This window comes from Oenanthe melanoleuca, chromosome 1A (assembly GCF_029582105.1).
Source record: "Oenanthe melanoleuca isolate GR-GAL-2019-014 chromosome 1A, OMel1.0, whole genome shotgun sequence".
NCBI classification, from domain to species: Eukaryota; Metazoa; Chordata; class Aves; order Passeriformes; family Muscicapidae; genus Oenanthe; species Oenanthe melanoleuca.
In genome coordinates, this window is record NC_079334.1 from 39,543,123 (window position 1) to 39,569,961 (window position 26,839).

The 26,839-nt window shown below is 36.6% G+C and overlaps 1 protein-coding gene across 3 annotated transcripts in view; it reads right to left on the reverse strand.

The window, feature by feature from the left end:
* USP15 (ubiquitin specific peptidase 15) overlaps positions 1-26,839 on the reverse strand; it is a 59,305-nt gene that overhangs the window by 12,171 nt on the left and 20,295 nt on the right. For 2 of the 3 annotated variants that reach the window (XM_056513410.1, XM_056513428.1), the window contains exons 5-8: positions 25,029-25,174; positions 22,581-22,642; positions 13,709-13,792; positions 6,972-7,116 (exon numbers count right to left, since the gene is read on the reverse strand). In XM_056513410.1, coding sequence (XP_056369385.1) covers positions 6,972-7,116; positions 13,709-13,792; positions 22,581-22,642; positions 25,029-25,174 — 437 coding nt within the window. The remainder of the gene's footprint in view (positions 1-6,971; positions 7,117-13,708; positions 13,793-22,580; positions 22,643-25,028; positions 25,175-26,839) is intronic. The other variant, XM_056513420.1, reaches the window with a different exon arrangement.

A 26,839-nucleotide genomic window follows, 5' to 3' on the forward strand; every position in this document is an offset into this window, starting at 1 on the left:
TTACTGTGCAGGGCAAAAAAAAATTATTCCTATGTCTGCCTATCATACCTGTGCAATATTACAAAGCAAAACCAGTCACATGCTGTAGAGAGCTGAGTTTCATGCCTATATCAAACTCCTTCCTTTCTCTTCCTCCTCACCTAAAGCTTTCAGGATCTGTCAACACTGCAAAAAAAAATTCCTGGTATTACAGATCCTTTTGGACACTCAGAGTTGAAGAAATCTCATTTTTCTCTTGCTATATAGCTAAGAGCTTTTACTTCCAGTAGCGGTGATCCCAACTCCCCCTACCTCACAGATCTGTGTTGTCTTGTGGATTATTTTTGGGCTGGTTTAGGAAAGGAAATCAGTTCAACTGTTCAGTTTGGTGTCAGGAGTGTCCAACATAAAGAACTAAATAATACAAAAATAGTATATTTTTCTACAGGTCTTTCTGTTAGTCAAGCATTATACAATGTCCTGACAATGTGGGTTCCACCAAAAAAAAAATATCAATTTATAGCTTTCACCTGGTAACTGGTTTTGTCACTTTTTCAGAATGTTAATTAATATTTGTAATAAGATTACTACAGATAATTTCCCTTTTTCCTTTAACAATGTCCACATTACAGCATGAGATGACATTGATGGTAGTACTGGAATGCATAAATGTCTATCTCAACACAGCAAATTTTGAGGTACAGAGTTGACATTTTTTCTAAAATGTCAGATACCAAAATTTTTAAAAGAGAGCTACTTAAGCCAGCTAATAAAGTTGGCCACATATGCAGATCTTTTCAATGTAACTGACAAAGCTAAATGATTACAAACATATTTACTCTTTGAAAAGGCTGAAAATGGAGAATCATTCAGTATCATGATGAAAGAGTAAAAAAAAAAACATCCAGAAGCCAGTTTGAAGGGAATCCTACATTCTTATTTTCTCATGTGATATGTTGTAGGTTATCAAGGAAGCCTTATGGGAAGTGTCTATTAGAACCAAGACAATCTACTGGACAGTAAAGTTACCAGATTTATGTGTCCTGTTCAACCTGGTGATTCGAGGTTTTCTGTTTGTTTCAAAACACATACAATAAGTAAACTAAAAGTATACCAACAGGTGAAGAATAATAAACCAAACAAATACAGTAAAACTCTGGAAAACTGTGAACTAAAGAGGTAACAGAATGGCACTTCATTTCAGGTACTGCTGTCTCTACGGGTTTTCTTTAACCAACAAAATTTCTGTAATGTTTTCTGAACCTGAACTGCTCATTTAGTGAAAAGATCATGGGAAGGATGGAATAGAAGGCAGAAACTCCAAGAGACAAACCACAGGAGATAAGGTTTGCTTAATCTTCAGAGTGACAAAAGATTAGTACTGAAATCATACTTCCGTGTTACATATTAATAACCTGAAGAAAAGTTACTAAGATGCACAGGAAAATGAAAAAGAAAAAAAAATGTTATTAGTGTTATGTACACATGCACATATATATACACACATCTCAGTGCTGTAGCCTCACTGGAATACTGTATATCTATCACAGCAGTGAACTGGAGAAATGAGGAGACAGTAGGATTGTGAACTGAGATACTAAAAATTGAATATTCCTCTAAGTGTCCTGCTTCTTCAGCTTCAGGTGTTACTTAATAAGAATTTCATGCAAAGGACATTGGAATTTTGTTTTTCAGCTTTCTAATAAAAGACCAAGAGCTGCCAAACTGAAAAGATGAACCAAGTCATAGGAGAAAAAGTGGTTTACTTTACATGTTTATCCCACTTTTGTTTGTTCACTATCAGACATGACAAAAAACACTTAGTCAAAACGCTCCTTAATCCGAACTCCACATGCCTATGGCAACTGAAACAGAGCAATAAAATTGTAATAATTTCAGGTATTGGTGAATCATGCCATATTTTGTCTTGATAAGCTGACAGTCGTACATCACATTAGAGGGAATATTATTCAGCTTTCTGAAGAAAGAAAACTTTTGAAATACCCACTGCAAAGCTTGTACAGAAGTCAGGTATATATATCACACTGATGGAAAAAACCCATAAAGATAAAAATCTTGGACAAAATGAATGTTTTTAATGAAAACATTTGCTTTTTTTTTTTTCCTTCTATCTTTTAATCACAAACTGAAAATTTTGGAACGCTCAGGTCTTCACTGTAAAAAAAAAATAAATAAAAAAAAAATTCCACAGACCTCTAATCTGTAATATCCCACTGAAATAGTAAAGTAATACTTGGGAAACATCCACAGGTGGCAGCACAGCAATGCTTAATGAGACTCACTTTTTCAAATTTATTCTCAATTTAGAATATAGACACCTAAGTGAATGTGAATGAAATATCTGCTTGCCAAATACTTTTTTTTAATATTGGTTCAAGTATTCATAATAATATCTATTTCATAAAATCTACACACTCCCTTTTGACTTTCCTGTTTTATTTCATGATTGGATCTGCAAAAGCAGACATTTAGGCCTAATTAGAAAAAAAATCAAGCCTTAGACGTTAACACTGAAATAAATTAAATACATGGAATACTCTCTTCAAAAGAACCTGAAAAAAACTACATGAAAGTTCTAATACAATCAAAATAAGAATACTGAATTACTGTTTGTTTGGTTTTTTTTATTAAATTAAGGAACAGTGGCAAGAGCACTTTGGAGATATACAATGGTATTTTAAACTTCTTGGTCTTACTCTCATTCAGCTTGCAGCTGCCTGTAATCCCACACAGGATCTTGCCTATCTCTTCATCTATCCTCCAGCTGTCCTGAGCTAATTAACACTGAAAGCTCCTTCTTAGAAGATCAAAGGTCTCTTCACAATAATCACTTAGGATAAAGGAGCAAGCCTAACTTACCTATAGATTGAAGAGCTACTAAAGAACTTGCAACCAAATTTTAAAACATTGTCAGGATTTTCAGATCTCTATCTAGTATGTTTACAGGGCAAGAACCTTCACATAAGTTTGTCACACTCAGGAGATGAAGCTGTGTGAAGGAATTGTCTCTCTTTGTCAAGGAACATTGATAATAGCTCTGATGCAAATCATCTTCACTGTACATGAGACAAGACCAAAGAGAAGCTGTGTGAGATATACAATGATTTCTGAAGCAGAAATGGCTCCTATGTGAATACTCAGGGGGCCTCAATGCTCCCTGGAATGCACAGAGAGCTGAGAAAAATGGCAATCAGCTGGAAAATTGAGAAACTAAACTCTGCTATCATTGAAGGAAACTACACTGATCATACCCAGCACAAACTGAATGGAAGGGATCAAAGCAGAGCTTTCAGTACAGTAATGGAACTGAAACTATTTCATAGTACAATACTCCAAAGTAAACTATTTTGTTGAAAGAAAACAGATTTATGCTGATAAACAATTAGTTAGCACAATTGTGAAGGAATACACCTTAGGAGGATAAGTAAGATAAAGCAGGTGATCAGAATAGATCAGAGAATCACAGAATAGCTGAAATTAGAAGGCATCTCTGCAGATTCTCTGGTCCAACCCACTTGCTCTAAGAGGTCACCTACAGCACATAGCTTAGGACTTTGCTCAGTTATGTTTCAAGCATCTTTAAGGATAGAGGCTTCATAGTTTTCCTGAAAATCCTATTCCACTGTTCGATAAACCCCATTTTAGAACAAAGTTTCCTATATTTAAGAATTGTGCTCCAGCTTGTGCCCATTGCCTCTTCTTCTTTCAGTGGGCTGGGAGAGTTTGGCCTAGTTTTCTTTTCTCCACCAGGTACTTCCAAAAAAGGGTAAAATCACTCTGAAGGCTTCTCCAGGCTGAACAGCCCCCAGCTCTCTGCCTCTCCACACAGTTCAGGTGCTGCAATCCTACATCACCTGTGTGGTCTCTAACCAGACGCGCTCCAGGATATCCCTAAACTCTATGGGGAGCCCAGAAGTGAGCTCAGAACTCTGGGGTGTCTCTCCAGTGCTGAGTGGAAGGATCACCTCTTCTAGCATAATGGCAATACTCCTTCTAGGGCAGCCCAGGATGCTGTTGTCTGCCTTGGCCACAGGAACACACTGCTGGCTTTTTGCTCAGCAGGATCCTGGGTGCTTCTCTGCCAAGCTGCTTTCCATCCAGTCGCTGACCCCCTGCTGCAGTGTGTACTGGTTCCTGGGGTTGTTCCCCCCAGGCACAGGGCTTTGCATTTTCTCTGAACCTTCAGGAGGTTCCAGCCCACTGAGGTCCCTCTGAATGGCAGCAAAGCCATCTGATACAGCAGCTGCTCACTGCAGATTTGTGTGAACTCTAGCCTTGCTGAGGGTGTACTCTGCTCCATCATCCAGGAAAACGCCTAGACCAACCAATATTCCCAAGCAGAATTCCCTATTTTGCCATTCACAGACTATTCGAGCCCATCTTTTCACTGCTTCCAAGACTAAGATCAAAACATGTTCAGAATGCTCTGCCCATAGGCATTACAGACAGAATAATCCAATGTCACTTTGATGAAAGTAGGACATGAAATTAATAGCAAGTTAGCACAATGAAATGCATGCTTTCTGTGTAACTGAAAAAAGATGCAAGTGGTGGCAAGAGGAAGACTGCAGCCTGTGAGATCTTAGTGTGTTAAGAACATAACATACTTTCACTAAAAAGCATTTCCATGGATTTCTTAGATAACATTAAACTCTGAACAGTAATTTCTTTGAGACATACAGTAGGTGAAACTGAAAGATACTTTACATTTCCTTGCTAAAAAGCCACTAAATAATGCATTTGAAAAAACACACCTTGAAGGACACATTAAAGGTACCATGCCAAACTAAAAGCTACACTGCTCAATAAACCCCTCATTTCCTTAACCACAGCACTGTCTTGGTAATCAGCAAACCTGTATATATTAATTTACAGTACAGTTTCTCAGAAGTTATTTGAAAACTTAATTCTCTAGATGTAACTGAAAAGCAATGAAGTTAAAGTTGACATAATTTCTAATGCAGACCTCAGAATTAAATCCGTTTAACACAATGGGATAATGATGTGACATGTAACAAGTTTGTTATGCTGTGTAAGACTCCTAAAGGCAACAATCCATGCTTAGAATTCTAACCTAGAAGGTTACTTTTGAATTACATATATGCAAATTATGTATAGCAGTTCAGTTAAGGTTTGAATAAGTAATTAAAATTATCCTTATTTAATCAGCATAGCTTGATGAACAAGGTAGAATCATAAAAAGCCTTTCATTATGTAGCAAGAATTCTTTGAATTCAACTTACAAAACATAATTCTGGTTGATGTACTAGACAAAAACATATGCTTTTCGTTCTGCAATTCAATAATCAAGAGAGGTTATGTGTAGCATTTTTAGTTAGAATGGACAATGCAAACTGTGTGTCCTTCCTCCTTTCAGTTTAGCCATCTTTCATGTAGCATGTGAAAAAAAAATTTAATTACTTTCCGCACTGTTCAATTTCTTTTCAAGTATCCTTATGGAAACAGGAAACAAATCTAATTTTCTTTTAGAAACAGATCTTTAGAAACAAATTTTATTTTATGGCTGCCTTACATCAGTAAGTACAGATAAGCATGGAATAACCCTATATACCATTAACAGGTGGGGGCTGACTGGCTAGAAAGCAGTTTTGCATTATATGACCCAGTGGTGCTTTTCTGTAGAAATGTGATTCTGCTGTTCATCCCCATGGGAAAGGTATCCAGCTGCAAATTGGGCTGTATTAGCAACCGCAGTCAGGGACAAAAGGGAGCAAATCTTTCCCTCCATTTGGAACTTGTGAGACTGCTGCAGGAGTCCTGTCCTGTTTAGGGCTCCCCAGTGTAAGAAGAGCAGAGAAAGGACACCAACATGGTCAAGGGGCTGTAAAAGGCAGAGCTGAATGCATTGGTTCGACCTGAAGAAGGCAAGATTAAGGGGAGAGCTTGTGGCTCTCTGCAGCTACCTAATAGGAGGTTACAGAAAAGGCCAAACACAAAGAAGGGATAGAAGTATCTACACACACCATGGCACTCTGGAACATTTTTTCTTTTGAACAAATGTCAACAATTTCATAAACTTAGCTTACAAATGTAACTGAAATTCCTTTTTTACTCCAACAGGCTAAAGAAGGAATGCAACATTTGGGTTGTGTTTTTGGGTTTTTTCTTTTTTTAACTTTACCCAAAGAAATCACAAACATAAGCCAGGAACCCTGGTAATGACCGAGGAGGAAAGGAGGATAACTCTGCAGCATGCTTGGTTAAGATTTAATATTTTCCTACTCAGCAGGAAAATATGTGAACAAGAACTTTAATACATATAACAGTTTTTTGACAAAAGACTGCTCCAATGACAAAAGGTAAGTTCAAGAACTAAACAAAACAAAACAAAACTCCTAGTTCTGACTGTTAATTATTCTATAACTCCAGCTTCCATTTAAAATTAAAACACTAAAAGTTTCTTCATCTTGGTAGAGTAGTAGTAGATATACTAGTATTTCTCTTGCATTCATAGCAAAGAAACAAGCTAACATATTCCTGTAAAATACCTCATCCATGAATTAGCTATTCCGAGAGGAAAGGTCAAAGGAAAATATTTTCCAAGGTTCCTGCATGTTAACCTGTGTACTAAAAGTACATAATGAGTCAGAAATAAAGGCCCAGTAATCTATCAGTCATCTAATCTCTGACACTTTTTTCTACTACAATTGGTACTCCAGTGCATTTCAAAAGGAAAAGGCAGTTTTTGTGACATATGGGCATGGCAATTATTACAAAAAGCAACGAATCCCACTTCAGGAGTTCACTCATATAGAACACTGGTCAAACCTCCTTCTGACACTGATCATTCTGAATGCAGCTATATAAACCAATTTTTAAAGTACAAAAATAAATATTATTTCCTCTTTTAATCCTATCCTGCTAAGTTAGTTTTGAAACATGATAAAATAAAACAAGCAGATACTATTTCCAAGTAATAACAGTAGCTGGTTTTATTTTAAAGTACATACCTGAATTGCTGAATTCATGAAACATGTATTCCCCAAGTTACTCAGGCCACAGAGGCCTGGCTGCTCATTGTGTCTTCCTGGCTCTGAATAATCATAATTCTTATAAGCAGTATATGATGGGAGACAATAGTTTGAATTTTTCACACTGTAAGAAAACAAGACATCTTTCACAATGTAAACATGTACTCTATTGTACTTTAAAGCATACAAGTACTTCATAAACTTAAATGACTAAAAATGTTAAACTAACTTCTGCAAACAAGTAAAGATTTAAAACACTTTTGTAATAACATTAATGTCAATTTAAAAGTCACTTATGTAAACAACCAAAATCAAACATACTGCAGTAACTGCAATTATTACATCCCTACCCCTTTTTTATAGGAGCAGCTTCACAGCTTACTCTATTCTTCATTGCTCCATCGTATTTAAAACACTCAGACTTTAGACACCACCAGCAGCAATCAATCATTTACGTTCCTTTTGCATCCTGCTACTGCAAGAGTGAGGTCGGTAGCAATGGGAATGCAGAGTTACAGGTGAAAGCTGAGATTTCCAAGGCCACTGTGGCATAGCTGCCTCACTGCATCAGACAGTCTATTTATAGCTTTCCTGCTAGGACAGCACAATCCAGCATGCAAATGCAGAAAAGCCTTGAGAGGTGAAGGAATGCGCAAAATGCCTTGCAACAACTTCAATATAAATCTATCTGTTTGGAGAAACTGTAAAAGACTGAAATAGGTAAAGTGATGATATTTAAAACAATTTGTTTATAGATGAAATACAAACATATCAAATATAAACTAACCCTCAAAACAGTAAAGTAAGCGTATCTGAGGATACTAGGAAAGCAAAGAAATCTTATAAGAGGATGTTTTGTAATATGTTAGAAAAAAACATGCAACCACAACCACGTTAACCATTTCAGGCACTGATCGTAATGAAATCTGAGTGACAGCAGATTTGGCTTAAGTTCAGGAGTATTTCTGCAGCTACTAAGCATCATTCACATTAGAAGCAACACGAACAAAAATTTGAAAGTCAAATGCTAAGAATGATAAGGAAAAATAGGCAGCGCAAAGACTCAATCCTGATAAATAACTGAGATTTGTAATTGCAAAAGTCTGAGGATGCAAGTGCTCAATGGTTACACTCCAGCCATTATTCCTGAACACTATCATGGCTCTTTACTGAATTCCAGCTGTCTCCTTGGTGCAAAATTACTCACTTTTCATAAATAACTGCTGGTTTTTTATCAAGTTATCAAAAACAACAGAAGGGGATGAAAATTTCTCCCCTTCAATGGTCTTAGAAATTTGTGTGGTTTATAGCTTCACTGTTCATAAAGCCCCTGTTATCAAAAACCTTTACATCTGCCAATTTCTTTTTAATAGCTGATTTTCACATTAGTCCTTCTGTTTTCTATACATATGCATTTTCTCTGGTCTCTGGCTTGCCCCCAAGCTAGCTAAGAGGTATTGTGTTCACTGGTCATTCTCAATGAAAAAACCCTACAAAGTTAGTGTTCACCATGTACGAGAGATCCCCAGGAAAAAATTACCTTCAATCTCCTTTGCAGTTGCAGCCCAATTACTGCAGCGAACTCCAATTCCCTTAAGCTGGCAAGCCTTAGTTCCCCCAGGAATCAAAAGCACAAGCTTGCCACTGGTGCTAATGCAACTCCCACAATATAAACAACCCAACAGTGCACAGCAGTAACAGAAATGCATACAACAAGCTTCTACTTTCAGCCTTCCTTCCTTCCTACTGCTGTCCTTACCTGACTTACAGAGAAAACAACTCACATGCTTAACAAAAAAAGAAATCTCTTTGTAATTTAGGAGATGTAGGGGTAATGAAAAAATTGAATTTAATTCTTCTGGGGAATCTTCATTTTTATTTCCCTCTCTGCAGCTTTCCACTCTTCATAAATTGCCAACTTTCTAGGGACACTAGGAAGATAAGGAAATGCAACTAGTACTTTGTGGCTGTTGCTTATTCATGTGAAAGGTTTTCTCAAATTAGCTGAGTACCATGATGATTATTTAGTGCAAGATAATTGTAATGCAAATAGATTCAGTGTATATTTGCTCTAAGGGACAAACTGTCAGTTTACTTTTCAAAAGAGAAAGACAATTCTGAGCTCTTTCAGCTTCTGTACTGGGCCACAAAAATATATTTGAGGAGTTTAGAGATTAAGGTTACCAGTCATCCTGTGCGTCAGGTCTATTAATACATCTTTCTTTCATGGTTCTATGATATATTATCAAAACATATCCTAAAAAACACTGCATACTGTTTGCAGGATACTAGGAGATGTCTCTGCAGCTCTATAAGTCTGCAAATTGTTTTGTTGTGGAAAAGATATTTTTATATAAATTACATTGTTGCTTTGCTTCTTATGCCTTTTACGTGGATGAAAAAAAAATTATTATTAACAGCCAACAGCAAGTAGCTAACAATGGAAAGCAAGTAAAGATGCAAGGTAAGTCTATATTAATTTAATTCCAACAGAAATATCCTAGAAAAAGTAACTTGTGGTAATTGTATGTCCCCAAGCCTCCAGTCGCTTTTCCTGCAAAACTTTCTTACCTTTAATGAAGCAAAATGGTAGTATTAGGACAAGCTAGTCAAGTAAGAGCAGTAACAGAAAGAAAACACTAATAGCTCTTAGAAAAAACTGCTTCACAAAAGTAAGGCAAGATTTGAAAACATGAAACCATCTTCAAACCCTTGAACAGAGCTCTTGAAATGGTAAAAATGGTAAAAGGAGGTTTCCAAATGAGATTTTACTATCTGTAAATACACAAATTTTCCATTGCATGTGCTAGATCTGAAATGACTTGTTTGTATCGTCTGTATGTGTCTTTAAATATCAAAGCAGCTTTCAAACAGTGATGATGAACCCAGAGCACTCATTGCTAGAGCTGTACTTTTACAAAAGTTTTACATTGTTAGAGTTTTGCAAAGCATGGATTTTGAACAGAGAAGATGGGAAAAGGATCACTAGTTTTGGAAAAGACATAATTTGACATGTGCCAACAGGTATATATATAAAGGAATTTGAGTTGAAAGAATGAGCCCAGAAAATTTAAAGTTTGGAAGACCTACTAAGCTCTGTAATATTCCAACCATTTTAATGCACTGCCAATGTATTTTTGTGACCAGACCATTTTAGAAACCTATTATCAGGTTTCATTAGATTTTAGAGACACCTGAAGCAGCAGGAGAGGGCTATGTCACTATATAAACATTATTATCTTTATTTTTGTTCATTACCATTGTCTGGAGAGCAAAAGGTAACACTACAATCTATTTAAATTGCCTTTGTCAAAATATTTGCTTATGTGTCAGGTACAACACGAAGGAACTGTTTCTAGAGTTAATGCAATGCAATTAACACTTGTACTTCTTAGAATAAGCATATTGAAATATACCAAGCACATGAACAAAGCTGCCAGCTATCTGTCTTGACATGATGACACTACTAAATGACTAAAAGTCATTTTAGGGGCCTAAAGCCATGGTTACAAATGAAGGAAATAGAACAACTTTACACTAAATTCCCCAAAAAAAATCTCTGTTCAGGTGTTTTTAATCCCCATCCCACATAATTTAAAAAATACTGTATGGGATATGAAATGTATTGCTTTACTAAAAGCAATAAACAGAAATTCCAGTAAGACCTAGAAGATGCTTGACTCTCCCTGCTCTTCTGAACCCACTAACACATATTATGTTAATCCTATGTTATTCTTGCTACTAGATCACCTATAAAGGCAAAAGAACATCAATGATCAATTGTTTAGAATCCTTTGTTCCATCAAATGCAAACTCACATTTACAGAAATGAAGGATTCAGACATCAATTTGAGGCTTACTCTTATACAGAATACCTCCTGGGTTAGAAAAACATTATAGAAATGTAACACAAAGAAACCTGATTCTTTCAGATTTTTAACATAATTTGTACTCTGTAGATGAGCTCTAGTAATTGCAAAAGCAGGCTTTCAATGACTAGTATTTATGACCACTAATGCACACAACCTGTTGTTTGATTTTTCTGCCTTATACATCGTATTTGCCAGATAAAATTATCTTCAAAACAAATGCTGGTATTTCCTTTAGAGTCACAACATCTCATGCCCATATGGAGATGCCAACAGATCCTAGAAAGCCACAAATGCATACTTTCACTAATATACTAAGAACATGTAGACATAAGAGGCAATAAGGCAGAAGCATAAGCATGGAAATAAATTCCAGACAAAGATGACATTAAGTAGCTAATTAAGAAAATAACAAAGATAGTATTAATTAATGAAAAATAAGTTCTTTCTTAGACAATGAAATATTTGCAAGAAGAGTGGAACAGTCTTAATGCACAATTATATAATAGAATTAAATAGAGATCTATCTTTCCATTTACTATCTGAAGCTAAAAAGTCTTAATGCAAAAGCATGTACTTTAAAGTACAAAGTGTATTAATTGATATGACTTCATCACTGAACACAGACGGAGATAAGTGCTGCTAAAGATTCATCTGCATTACATCTTGTATTAAATTATTAATTTGTGATTTATACAATATTTTAAAGTCATCATAATTGGATTATTGCATTGTAAGGAAAACCATATACTTCTGCACTGAATGTCTTACATAACATTCAGATGTACTGTGTTTTGACATACAAGAGAAAAATTACTAGTATTTTGTAATTACAGAGTACATGTATCTATTAACTGCTTTACAAATGTTTAAATTATAGTTAAATCACTTAAAAGGACCAATTCCTTATCAAATCTGAAATTTTTATGACTTCCTTTTAAACACATATTTCTGTTGACAATCATAAATTGTAAAATAACAAAAAAACAAACACACCCCTCCAAAACCCAGAATTTTTTCTTAAGTTCTAAAAGCTCACATTTTTGCTTCAAAATAAACCAAAGAATAAAATTAAAATCAGGTAAATCACGTGAACAAACTATTTTTAAAAGCTGCAAGAGCTGGCAACAGGTTTCATAAGTGTCTCCTAAAAATAACTACATCACTAGCAAGAAGCTAAAGTTAAAAAAAAAAAAAAAAAAAAGAAAAAGAAAAAGAAAAAGAAAATAAAGTCTTGATGGCTTGATTTAAAAATCACAGGTCCCTAAAAAAAAAAAAGTCACTGTTAAGTGTTGAGTTAGGCAATACCACTGCCTTCTGCTTACACAAGAGGAGAAGAAGAAATTAGTTCTCATCTGGAGGTTCAGCTCTGATCACGTAACTTTTTGCACAATCATATATACAATACTCTTCTTATTTACTACACATTCACATACACAGTACAATAGACTGCAATTACATTTCAACTGTTCAACAGTGAGAGTTGGGGCTACTCACAATTGGTAGAAGCAGAAGTGACATTTCACCCCTTAGGAAAAATCACTTCTGATAAATAAAATATTTAACTGGAAAATATTGTATTTTAATATTTATGCCACCTTTTTAATATTTAACATCTTCAAATGTGATCACAAAATGCATGTTTAGAAAAATACTAAAAATTTTAATGAATTGTAAGAATAAGGCTCTTCAACTTCCCCCAGCTTGCATTAAAGATGACTGTTCTCTGGTTTCAAGCATTTGAAAGATGCTCCATTATCTGTTAAAGTGAAATAATTCCATGTTTTTCTACATTCACCAACTTTTTTTACAGTTGTGTACAATAACAGAAACTTAAACACAAAGTTGGCCGATGCAATATGAAAGCTATTCTTTTAGAGTTTTATCACATTATCTATGAAACAGCCATCTAATTCAGAATATAAAGAAGAAAGCATGCAAAAGCTGTAAGTCTCTTACTAAGCCTTTGTTCACTGTAACAGTCAAGTGTTGCATCTTGTTGTTGCTTGGGGTGAAGGCAAGTAAAGGAGCAGGAAAGGCCTTTGTAAGGGTTTTACTGAGATGTTTATTTCAGCCACAGATTTGCATCATCCAAAGGTCAGGGAACAAAGGCGAAGGGGCTTGTGGGGGGGGGGTTCAGGTTTTGTCATGGGATAAGCCGGCAGGAAATCCTTAGGGACCAATTACCAGGGGACAGGGGATGTCCAAGGGTGGGGTTAGGGTGAAAAGGCGAACAGGGGAACAGAGTGGGAGTGACCAAAAGGCTGACCAACAGGGAGAGGGCACAGGGCTTGCTTTGGCTTCTCTAATTGGGAATGCCTTTCTGGGTCTCCACAGTCATGCACACAGGCTGATCTCTTTTAAGTCTTCTAGCACTAACAAACAGAAGCTAAGATGCTGGCTACATTACAGCTAGCACAATTCAGCTGTCATGATTTGAAATCAAAATGTGATGCCAAATATGCTGCTCTAACATCTTAGGAGCTATGAACCATAAGGATAAGTACTCTATACTTTTCTCGCTGTCCATTTAAATTCAGGCAGGATAATAATAGCAAGAATGTATTTCTAGAATGATAATCTCTAAATGAAGTCTATGCCTTTCCTTACAACACCCAAAATTCTTTTTACTGTCTTCACTGCTGAAGAGTTGCAAACATCTCTCATGTTGTTTCATTTCTTGATGTCAGCATTACCTACACTGTGAAATAGTAACCAGTAACAATTCACAAGCCAAATATTGCAAAGCAATTACAAATCCTTAAGCTAGGAGTTATAAAACATTGAACTTTGTTTTTATCACATGGAGGTGATAAATTAAATAATGTTTTAAGGTATATTGCTTACTTTCTGTTGTTCATGTTGTTATAATTATTTGATAGAGATGGAGAGATCTTTGGTAAAGTTGAAAAATTGGATGCACCTGGGGACCTTTAAAAATATGAAAATGATAAATTAGACAAAAATGCTGAGGTATTAAAAACTATGAAAGAAAATAAATGAACAAAGCAGGTAAACAAGCATGGAAAAGATATACTTTTATAAAAGTGGGCAAAGCACTAAAAATACCCAGGACATGCAGCCCTCAGAATCTGTCCTTTAAAACTTGAAATGCTTCACAGTACTTAAACTTTCATAACTTGTTGAAGAAACAGAGCTATTAAAAACTGCAAGCAAGCACAGGACATTGTGCTAAAAAAATTGTTTTCAGCTTATATTATGACTGCAGGTATTTTTGTCATTCTAAAACTTAAAATGTAAAGTTTCCAATGTGAGAATTTTATTAGTTTTTCATTTCAAATTAAATAGATGTTGAGATGAAACACGGAAGTGATTAAGATAAATACTTCAAGGTTTAATTTAACAGCAGCATGGAACCATGTAGTTAAAATTGTCCCAGTAATATTGTTAGAAAATTTCAGGATATTACACACAACACTAAATTTTTAAAAACCTTTATTTTTGCCAAAAGTAGAAACATTATGGCTTATCCCCATGGTTTAAGATTACTTTAACATACAAGAATACTGATTATTTTCATCACAAAGACCTCTGAATGTAACAAATAAATACAATATTTACAACTATCTTGCAGTGCATTTTTCTTGAGCAAAGCTTACAGGCATGCAAGGAAAAGACAGCATAACTTGCTCGTTTTGTGGGCCCTATGTAACTCCAATTGCATTGGAGTTCTGGCTGTCATTGAAAAGCTTTAAAATAAACATCTCTGTATTAAGAGAAGAACTTCTGCATGTTCAGGACTTTTTAAGCACCTTTCAAGAACTAAGCTCCGTTAGGAAATAAACATTTTTACACTGGGAATTATCCCAAGTATATTTTCACATTTACTATCAACTTTCTATTAATAAACGTTTTCCCAAAGAAAAATTGCTGGGGAAGGGGAACCTCAATCCACACCACTCACACCAGTTCAATGCCAGAGCTAGCAAGAGTTGCTGCCCAGAGCCTGGAAAGGGTTTGGAGGTCAGGAGTAATGAACCTGAAGTATAGCACAGAAGAATTCCAGCCACTGCAGCCAGCACCCAGTTTTGTTAAGGGCCCCACTTAAAATGCCTCCATGGAAATGCACAAGCATGGGGAAAACATGAGGAGCTGAAGATGTGCATATGCCTATCCTATTGCCATCACTGGCAAATAAATGGCTACTAAACCTGGAGTGTTGGAATGAAAGGATATAGGCTCTTTAGGAAGGACAGGCAGCAGAACCTCTCAGAAGCACCTCTTAGGGATCCATGATCCCTTATATGTAAGAATTAAAGGGCGGGCAGGTACAGTCAAGTGTTATACTGGGGGTCTGCTATGGGCCATCCAACCAGGAAGATCGAGGAGGTGATTGGTGACAGCCAACATGCTACCAACTAAGGGCAAATCTTGTCAGGCAAATTAGGTGGCCTTCTAGAACAGGGTTAATTAGGAGATGAGGGAAGACTGACATCAGTCTGGACTTCTGCAAAGCATTAGACACTGTCTCTAAGCTGGAGAGACATGGATTTGGCAGATGGACCACTGATGGATAAGGAACTGTCTGGATGGTTCCACTCAAGGAGATGTGGCCAATGACTCAGTGTCCAAGTGGAAACTAGTGGTGCTCCTCAGGGATCAGTACTGGGACTGGTCCTGCTTAGCAGTGACATGGACAGAGGGATTAGTGCATGCTCACCAAGTTTGCTGTTGACACCACACTGTGTTTCGTGGTTGACATGCTGGAGGGAATAGACACCATCCAGAGCGACCCAGCTTGAGAGATGTGCTGTTGCAAACTTCATGAGTTCAGCAATGACAAATGCAAGGTCCTGCACTTGGGTCATGGCAATCCAGACCACAAGTACAGGCTGCGCAAAGAATGGACCGAATGCAGCCCTGAAGAACTGGGTGTTGGTGGATGAGAAGCCCACAGCACAGCAAGCCAACTATATCAGGGGCTGCATCAAAAGCAGCAGGGCCTGCAGGGCGAGGGAGGTGATTCTCCTTTGGTCTTGTGACACCCCCCTGGAGTGCAGTGCTCATCTCTGAGGCCACCAGCATAAGGACATGAACTTGTTGAAGTGAATCTAGGGCAGGGCCACAAGACGATCTGAGGTCTGGAGCATTTCTACAAGGACAGATTGAGAGAGTTGGGACTGTTCAGCCTGGGTAAGAAAAGGCTCTGAGAAAACTTTAGAGAGTGGGCTATGAAAGCTGGAGAGGGAGTTTGTCAAGGGCATATTGTCATTGGACTAAGGGGCAATGACTTCAAAGTGAAAAAGAGTGTATGTTTAGATTAGATATTGGAAAGAAATTCTTCTCTGCGAGGGTGGTAAGGCACCGGAACAGGCTACGCAGAGAACCTGGATGGACCACCCCATTTTGTTTGAGGTCCAGTTGAAAGCAGCCCTGCCCATGGCATGTGGAAGGAATTACACTGGCTTTCAAGGTCCCTTCCAACCTAAACCGTTCTATGTATCACGACACGAAGAACATGTTAGTTAATTTTTCAAATATTCTGATCAACATTCCTTGATAATTTCCTTTATCAATCTAAATTCTTCTCTTTGAATATTGTCTTCAAAGAAGTAAAACATCGACTGTCCACAAAAGATACCTAGCTGAAGTTAATTTAACCTCATTAAATTCAGAACAATAGTTAAATTATGACATTCATACATGCATTTATAGAAGCAGCTATTTGATTTGAAAAATTTGAAACTTAAATTAAATTTCTCAAGAAAAATTTAAAGCTTTCATATAATTTAAACCAAATGCAATAGAGTTTTAAATTTTAAAACGCAATGTATAATTGCTGTATATAAAAGCCAAAAGAAACCAGAGTAAGCCAATTAAGGTCTACTAAATCAGTAAATGGTTTGCTTCTCAAATGCAGGAGAATAGTAAAACAATTTCTCAACATAGCTACAACAATAGCATAAACTAACATGCAATTTTGAAAAGTAGTTTTTTAATGACGTAAAAAACAACTCCCACAAATTTGTTTATTATAATTTAGCCTTTTAACAGCAAAAGATAGATTAATAAAACCCACTTTCATGTCGTATGCCAAAATACATGGTAACTCACATTAGACACTCGCCCACATACTTCATTAACACTACGTTAAACTGCACTAGGATTCCCCTAGTGACCAACAGCAAGAAAATAAACACAGACATCAGCAAAAACAACTGCAGCTAGAACAGTCTTTTTACCTCTGGAGGCATCCAGACTGACTGGATCAGGATAAAGAAAGGCACATAAGACTTTCTGGACAACTGGAAGAGAACACTCACACGCCCTAGTCTTTACAGGGGACCTGTATGGGACAACATGCCAGGGCACAAAAAATGCAGGAAGGTTCTGGGATGCAACAATGACAATTATCTGATGCAGGTGACTGAGGAGTCAACAAGCAGAACTTCTTGGCAGCATCTGATACTTAAAACCAAGGAGGAAGAACTAGTTGGGAATGCAAAGGCTGGGGCCTTGGCCAAAATGACCTTAAGATGGTGAAATTTGAGATCCTGAGGGAGAGTATGGCAGCAAACAGGAATACTGGATTACTGCAGAGCAGACTTTAGCCTTTATAGGGATCTACTTGGAAAAGTGCCATGGGATACAGTCCTAGAAAGAAGAGGAGGCCCAAGAGACCTGGCTGATATACACAGAGTCATTTAGGTTGAAAAAGACCTCTAAGATCATTAAGTTCACTCTATGCTCAATAATGATCCATCCAGAGAAGTAAAAAATCAAGCAAGGGCAGAAGAAAGACCTGAACAGATGGACAAGGAGCTTCTGACCTGAGTCAGATGTGAAGATAAAGTGTCTGAGTGAAAGCAGTGGTAGATCTCTTGCTTAACCAGCCTGACAGTAATCTATCTCTTCATAGAAAGCTACCTCTGAAGATGAGGGGGAAGCAATGGGTGTGGTTTATCTCAACTTCCCGAAGGCTTTTGAGAGTGTCTCCTGCAACACCCACATGGACAAGCAGAGGAAACATGAGTAAGGTAACTGTACAGTGAAATTGACTGAAAACCATTTAATTATACCCCTGGAAGGGCAGGTGACAAATGGAAAGCAGCTTGGCAGTGAACCACCTGGGGTCCTGCTGGACAAAAAGCTGGATATGAGCCAGTAGTGTGTCCTTGGCCCAGCATGCTATGCTGGGAAAAGCACTGCCAGCAAGCCAAGGTGATCCTTCTGCACTCAGAACTGGCTACAGATACCTGGAGTGCTGAGTTCACATCTGGGCTCTCTAGTACCAGACAGGGACATTCTGGAGCAAGACTCGTGAGACATCACAAAGGCGCTGCATTTGACCTATGTGAAAAAGCTGAGAGAGCTGGAGACATCACAAAGGTGCGGCATTTGACCTATGTGAAAAAGCTGAGAGACCTGGGACCATTCAGCATGAAGGAGAGAAGGCTCCAAAATGAATGTATCACTTATATAAACACCCAATAGGAGGGAATAAAGAAGATGGAGCAAGAACCTTCTCAGTGGTGCCCACTGAAAGTACAAAAGGCTATGGGTATAAAACAAAAACACAAAAACAAAACAAAACAAAAAATTCCATCTGAACAGGGAATATGCCTGGATATGGTCCTAGGCACTCTGCTACAGCTTCCTCATGCTTTACATAGGGGAACTAGGTGAGACTATCCCAAGAGGTCCTTCCATTATCAAGGACTCTTTTCCTTGAAGCTGTAGCTATGTTTGGGCTAGCATACAATTTTAAAGCAAGCTTTAGTTAGACTATTCTCTTCTTACAAACCGTAACTAATTCAGCTAATCACACTTTTTGGGGAATTTGCAGTAAAAAAGGTTGATATTTTAACATTCATCAGTCAAAAAAATTAATCTTTGGGACATGCATTTGTTAAATGTTTTTCAACCCTCCATAATTACATATTAATGAACGTACTTGTTAAACTAGCTTGAAAATGTCTGTTGAACATGACCAATGTTTGGTGTTAACCCACCTCACACACATGGTTATCTCAATTATTATTTATCAGCAAATGGCAGTCCAGCTCTTGGCTGACAAACAAGCCTTCAGAGTAAGTCCCTAGTTAGCTCTATACATCACAATTCTTTCTTACAGAAAGGTCAGTAGAAAGGCATGTCTGTCTGCTTAATAACTGCTCAGGGGAAAAAACCAAACACACTTTTTCCTTTGAAGATTCATGGATATATTTACCAAAAAAAACCTGGAAAAATGGGCATTATATAATTTTTAAAAGGACTGCTAAACATCTTTCATCCATTTGTTCCCTTCTCTTAACAAACATGGTGTCCAACCCAGGAAAAGAAAAATATCAAGAAAGGGCCTTTAATGCTTTTCCAAAAAATCCCAGTAGCTGATATAAACAACCTCTCAGAAAGAAATCCAGCTATTCCTAAACCTGACTGGCCCTGTGAACAGGGTCACAGTTTAAGAATTCAGACACTTTCAGACAAAAAACCCCAAGACCCACAAACATTTCAAACAGTGTTAAAATATGACATGACAGCAGATATCATTAAATCATGCAGGGTGTTACACTGGTTGTTACAATTAGTTCCAAAATTAAGTAAATTCAGAAGATAGAACAGTACACATAAAATAAATGCAAGCAATGACAAGCTTGAACACAGAGCAGAAGTTAAGGTAACTAATTAATTAAAGAATTAAGCACAGCATGGTCTCTGCTTCTACATGAAAAGGATCCCCAACTTAAAATCACTCCTTTCTAATTTCAGGAGAGACAATTATGATGATAATTTTTTTTTCTTGTACAAGATCATTATACCATTAAGAAAAACAGAATTATCATTTTCAAAAGTGTTCCTTCCTCTACTGAACTGAGGCCCCAATCTGGTCACTTTCAAAGTATGTTTTTTTCATGTAAAAGAAAAGATGCTCACACCTTTAACGTATTTCTCATGAAAAACTGACAGCATTCATCACCTGTAGTAGGAATACAGAAGAACTGCCAAAAGAAGCAACACAAAAATTGCTGTTATGCTTCTGCAAAAAAGAGGCAAGGAAAATGTGCAGAACATCTTTCCATCTTCCCGTTTCTGATTTTAAATTGTCATAATACAGATTCTGCTGTCATTCTGACAGACCTCAAAAGGCTGGAAAAATGAGCAAACAGGAACTTCATGAAGTCCAGTCAAGGGAAATGCAAAGGCCTGCACCTGGGGAGGAGCAATGCCAGGAACCAATACATGAGAAGGAGGTGGGTGTGCAGGCAGGTGACCAAATGGAAAGCAGCTTGGCAGGGAACCACCTGGACAAAAAGCTGGACATGAGCCAGCCGTGTCCTTGCACCAACCACCTCTCGCCAGCGTGCTACACTGCCAGCAGGTCAAGGGAGGTGATCCTTCTCTTCCGCTCAGAATTGGCCACAGACACCTGGAGTGCTGGGCTTCCCAGTACCAAAGAGATGGAGATATCCTGGACCAAGTCCAGTGAGACAGCACAAAGGTGATCAAGGATTGCAGCATCTGACCTCTGTGGAAAGGCTGACAGCTGGGACCATTCAGCCTGGAGAAAAGAAGGCTCCAGAGCAATTTTATCAACATGTATAAATAACCAGTGGGAGGGAATGAAGGAGATGGAGAAAGACCCTTCTCAGTCATATCCACTGAAAGTAGAAGAGGCAATAGGTATGCAACTGAAGCACTGGCTGTTCTTTGTGCATACAAGGAATTTGTTTCAAAACAGGAGTTATCAAACAGTGGAATAGGTTTTCCAGGAAGGCTGTACAGCCTCCATCCTTGGACATATTCAAAACCTATCTGGACACAGTCCCAAGCAACCTGTTCTAGGTGACCTGTCTTTGAGCAAGTGGGTTGGATTAAAGAATCTGCAGAGATGCCCTCCAACTTCAACTACTCTGTGAATCTCTAGAAAAGCTTAGCTCATGTTCTGAAATGATCCTACCTTTTCAAGCTTTATCATCTTTCATTATGTTGACATTTCTAAATATGGCCTTTCATACTTTGACATCAGAATTTGTTTACAATTTGTACTCTTGAAAAAGAAGCACTACAAAGAGCACAATTAATTTAATCAGTGAGCCAGTGTGTGACCAATGACAGGATTGTAGGAAGGCATGTATATGCTATTTGTGTTGACAAACTAGTCCTACTAATCGACCTCACACAGAAAACTCCAAATCGAGTGTTTAATATTTCCATCCCTTTAAACATTTATTGGGTTGTTAATGAAGTTTAAAACAGATGTAGCGTGTTGATATCTGCTATTTGAATTCACTAAATTTTGCAAACTTTCCATTATTACAGTGCACTTGAATATTGAATTCCAATTTTCTCATATCTGCTAGATCTCAAAACCATACCCCAGCCTCACAGTAATACCACTGATCCTCATTTGCTGGTTTACTTACAGAATCCCCTGACACCTGCACACTAAATTAGCATCTCACTTGTCCTTAGATCAAAATTTTTCAGGAGATATTCTTTAATTCATATACTGCTCTTGAACGCTTTCCATAAAATGGAAAAGAATTTTGGCAGAATAAAAGTAGATACCATCACCAGAATACCTTCTGACCAAAATTTGCAAAAGAATCTATGACAGTGAGTCATGTAAGTTCTTTTAACCTTTGAAAGATGCATCTAAAAGTTGACTAAGAATTTAAATTCCTACTAGATGCTTTCAGAGGTCAGAGATTAAGCTTCAAGTACTTAGCATCCCATTATTTCTACTGCTTCAAATTCTCAATGCCTTGTGTTACAACATCTTGCTAAGCAAGATTGTACTGCTCATACTTAAACTGAACTCAGACTTCATTAAATAACTTAATGGAAACTAGTGTTCCAAATATAAGTGTTTGAGATAAACACTGAAGATACAGTCCTTCAAATAAGCAATGATATTATAAAAATGCTTTAGAACAACAGTGACACTTAACTACATGCATAGATAATCTCAAAATGAAATAAAGAGAACTTAAAAGAACTCAAACTTTTTTATGAAAGTATGATCAAGAACCATCCAATGAAGGCAAAAAACACAGGTAACTATTTGTAAGGCTGACATCATATTAATTACATGGTTCCAACTGTTCTTCAAAACCAAGAGAACATGATTTAGACACTGGAAATAACATTAAAAATAAATAATTAAAGAAAAACACGAAAGTCTTTCTTTATATTCACTTGCCATTATCAAGGTGCTGTTGATAACATCTAAAACAGAAAACAAAACCAACATCATCCTGTATTAACTGATGACAGCCCAACAAAGAGCAAAAGACACATAATGGTAATGTAGCCTGCAATTTACACAACCTTTATGGGTAAATATTATGCTCTAGATACAAAAGGAACAAGCTGTCCATGAAAATATTTACATATAAGAAACAACACTGATAAAACCTGTGTTGACCTAACAGATACACTGTGCTTTGAAACAGATCTCTAAATAAAATATGCTAAGTTTTACAGTTTTCCACTGTGGAATTTTTTCCCATTTTTAAGCAGGATAATGTACATCATTAGTTGAAATCAACAAAGTTATGCAACGTATATGCAGGAATTCACCATTATTATTCAATGTTCTACAATGCACAGCACTTACAACAAGTAAGTTCAAGTGTATCTTTATCTAAAATATTTGAAAGGTGATTTTCAAAATAAAATGCCACTTTTAAAAACTTCTTCATAAAGCAAAATAATATGCAAACTAATCATGTAACGGGAATTCATAACTTACTTAGGAGTTGAAGGACCTCTTGGCCATGTTCCATCCTCATTCTTCTGTTCTATCACCAGGACCTACCACAAAAAGTGTAATAAGAAAACTGAAATAAAAATATCAGTAGATTGCTTTCTGTTCCATCTTATTAATGGATTTGCTGACATGTGATCGAGGAAAGACTGATATTTAAATTACTATTCACTGAGATTCAAGGATATTCCATGACATGCTGTATTCCATCCATTATACAGTACCTTCTTCTCTAATTTTTTCACCCCTCATCCTAATTTGGGCAAGTCACTTAATATTTCTATTCCTCTACAATCCATGGATGGCAAGCAACTTATCTCTTAAAGAGGTCAGAAGATGACTTGCAGTGTTTAAACAGCACCTGTCAATCTACAGAAATCACATGTCTATACAACAGCCCTGCTAAGGAAGGGATAATTCCTGAAAGAATTTTGCCTCACACAGATGGATAAGAAAAAAAGCCCCAAAACATCCCAACAAAACTATTTTCTGCCTTGGCAATCTTAAAATCATACCTGTATGTTTACTCCTGTATATTTCACCAAAGCATTTATCTAATATTATTTCTTCAACAGGACAGTTGGCTAATGAAATTAATTCCATTCAATTTGTTATTGGGACGGAAAGGAGTACAGAACACTCAGTCCCAAACACAGCCATCAAGTGCCATTTGAAACTCCTTTGGGTATTTGAGATATCTGCCCTACGCTGGCAGATATGACACAGGACCTACAAACAGCTCATGCCTTTTTCTGGATTGACAGCTGAAGAGAGCTGAATCCTTTGAAATGGCAACTAGACTCCAATACTTCAACTGAATCCAACTCCCTGCTTCCAATGCAACCAATTATGCACAACTGCAGACTGATGCCATGCTGTGCCTTTATGTGTCCACACCCTGATATAAATTCAGGTAAGTACTAACGCTCAAAACCACTTGAAGATGTAATCGCATCTTCATTCTGAAAACACTTGAGCATGAGATTGAAAACAAGCCTTCTATCATGACCAGCTTTCTCTTAGGAAGAGTAGTCTACTATCCTTGGTCCTTGATGCTGAAAGACTGATTCTCATACATCCCTGACTGGCTCTCAGAGGTAACTAAATAAAAAGTAGATTTAGACTGCAGAGTTCAAGGGAATCCCTAAAGGCTTGCTTCAGAAATCAACTGATAAATTCAAAGCATTAATTTACTCAATCACATACACTATTATAACCATCAGGTTAGACAGACTGTAATAGTCAGAATAACTATTATTAATTAGGAAGCCCAGCAAGAAAAATAACCAAGTGTGTGCCAGCAAGTGCAACTGACCAAACATACATGGCCTACCACGACATTTAGCATTTTCAGAAACAATAGTTAAACTCTGTTTTAAACAGTATTTATTTTGCTCAAAGTACAGATGTCACCTAGAGATCTTTTCATGGCTTTATTAGAACATGTTCACTTCATAGTTCATGCTTCACTGGGATAGAGGTAATTTGAAAGTTACATCTTTGACATGAATCTTTTACAGGAGATGCAGGCCCTTCCAGTAGGACTCCTGCATTGTTAAAATCACCTCTGTGAGGGTTTAAGTGCATGCAGCATGAAGCTGAGGGACACAATAGTTCAAGCAGCAATTTTGGTGCACTGATTGGTGCACCTTCCATGCCATAAAAGAAAACTGAAATACAGCATAAATACTGCTGATAAGTAGGTTAGAGTCAAATATTTCAAGGCAAAACGAAATATTTGAATATACTCTTGACTAAAATTACTGCCATCAAATTTCATCCATTCGCATTTGCAGTGTGACTGCATGAACTACAGCTGTTGAAAAAACATCCAACTCTATTTGAAGACTAAAGAATCAGTGTAATGATCTGAAAAGTTTTTTTAATCAATGCAATTGCTCAGTTTGTTTATATTTATATTTGTAGCTTAACATTCAATGTTTGTTCTTCATATTCATCTGGAAAGGTAAAAAAATTTTCTTGTGAGGAATTCCCCTATAAAGGGATTTTAAAATGATGACACTGTCTCATGTTAAAGCAGGTCTCTGCTGTTCTTATCAAAGTGTTTTCATTTTTTTGTTTTGTTTGGAAAATCTAGACATTGCAATCTGAGTAGAAGACATTATTCTTTCAGAATACTTATTCTTCAAGTTTTGGGTTTCATGATAAGAACATATCCAAGAACCTAGGAATAATTATTTACTTCAGATTTTACCAAATTCATGTCAGCAATTTAATAAAATTCGGTAAACATAAAATTTCAAACTTAGACGTATATTAAAAATTTTAATTTTCATTCACCAGGAGAGTTAAATTTTTTTTTTAATCTCTCTTCAGTCTTTTAGAAAGTCTATTAGAAAGTGATTTTCATTCAAAAAGAAGCAAAAATCATTGGGTGCATTTTCATGAGCAAAAAGAAAAGAAATACTGTACCTGTCCCTGATATAAACCAGCATCCTGTATGGTACTGTCTGGTTTATTCAAAGGTTCAAAAGTATTACTCATGTATTTGTTCCACAATCTGGTCTCTTTTTCACTTGGAATATTGAAGATTTTTCTTATCTCCTTTTCAATTGTGTCTGTTTTGTGAAGGAAAAAACACAAGTTTAGCATTTCAATACACAAACAGTGTAAGGTCAAATAAAGCATAAGAATTAATTTCCTCATATTCAAAATATGAATGAAATTGTAGAAAGTGTCGTGCAACTGCATCATTTTGTAGGACAAGCAGGAAGTTGCCAGTTAGTTTGCATTTAAAATGGAAACAGTCAGAAGACTGAATCCCTCAGCAAGACAGACCAAATAAAGAGAAGTTAATAAATAACAGGACAGAATCCATCTACTAATTTCTGAGTGTGCTAACAGAGGTGTGGGGAAGTACCAAATTATCAGACGTGAGACTGGTAGCAAAATCAGGCGCAGGAAGTAATTCTGTTCCCTTAATCAACCCTTTTTGATTTTTAAGCTTCTACCCGTATCTTGAGTGCAATTAGCACTAACCACAGCGTATATGTGTGAAGTTTAATTCATGTGTCCACAGAAAAACAGTGATTACTCTGTAAAACTGAAGTGCACAAAATTATTCTAAAAGGAATATGAAAGATTCTACATCCCTGAAAGATTCAAAGAAAAAAGGTCTACCAGCTCCTACTCTACCTGACAGAAATATAACCAGTGTTACATAATTTTAAGGTAGCATAGCATATCTACAACTGAAATTTAATAAGTTTTTAATTAATCTATTCTTCTTACACAATATAATTTATTAAAGAGCTGGGTTTTTTTAACTATTATGTACAGTGCTGTTTCATAGCAATCCCAATTGGCTGCTTTTTTAAACTGGTAGACTCGCACAGGCCTGTGGAAGCTATGTCTCATAACAGCTAACACAGAACACAAAACAGGAGGCAAGAAACATATACTTTATCCCTGACGATCACTGAAAGCACAATTATAAAAATAGGCCCTGTAAGCTCTTTGAAAGATATTCCTCCAAAGTCTAAGGACAAAACACTTGTGTGTCAACTTCTCTTGCTCCCTTTTACTCAAGATTGTTTTCTCTTCCACTAGGTTAAACAGGAAAAGCCAAATTGAGACCCAAAACTTAAAAGTACCTTGCAAAAGTCCGGACATTGGCTTGTGAAATGTATGACAAGGACCAATATAATATTTGTAGCTATTGTAGGCAACTGAATGTAATTTGTTTCTATACTAGTTATCATACATTTTAGTCTGAAAGCAACTGTTAGACTGGATCATCTGTTTTTGTAAAAGAGATGATATACAGGCAAGGTAGGTGATATCAACAAGGCAACAGATTTATCTGATTTGTTGGCTTTCAAAAAAAATCATGTACTGTCTGAATCAGTTCTCAACCAATGAATTTAAATAATTATATGTGAATATAAGAACAAATCTAGTCAGCAACAATCTTGTAAAATAAAGTAGAAAAATCTAGATTTATCAATGGCTTTCACTAAAAGAATTTACAAAATATAATTTTTCATTATATTAATACCATGACAATTAATTATCTGAGAATTGCAGGTCATTTTCTTCACAAGTATCAAGCTAACATTTATTATGTTAATTTTTAATGTATTCCAGCTTCACAACAGAACTGTTGCAAGACAGGAAGAATCAATCCTATTGGATGACTACACATTATGTCCAAGACTCTGGGGAGAGCATGTTCAACTTGACTATCCTGCCAATTTTAAGACTGTGAAAATAAGGTTCTTTTA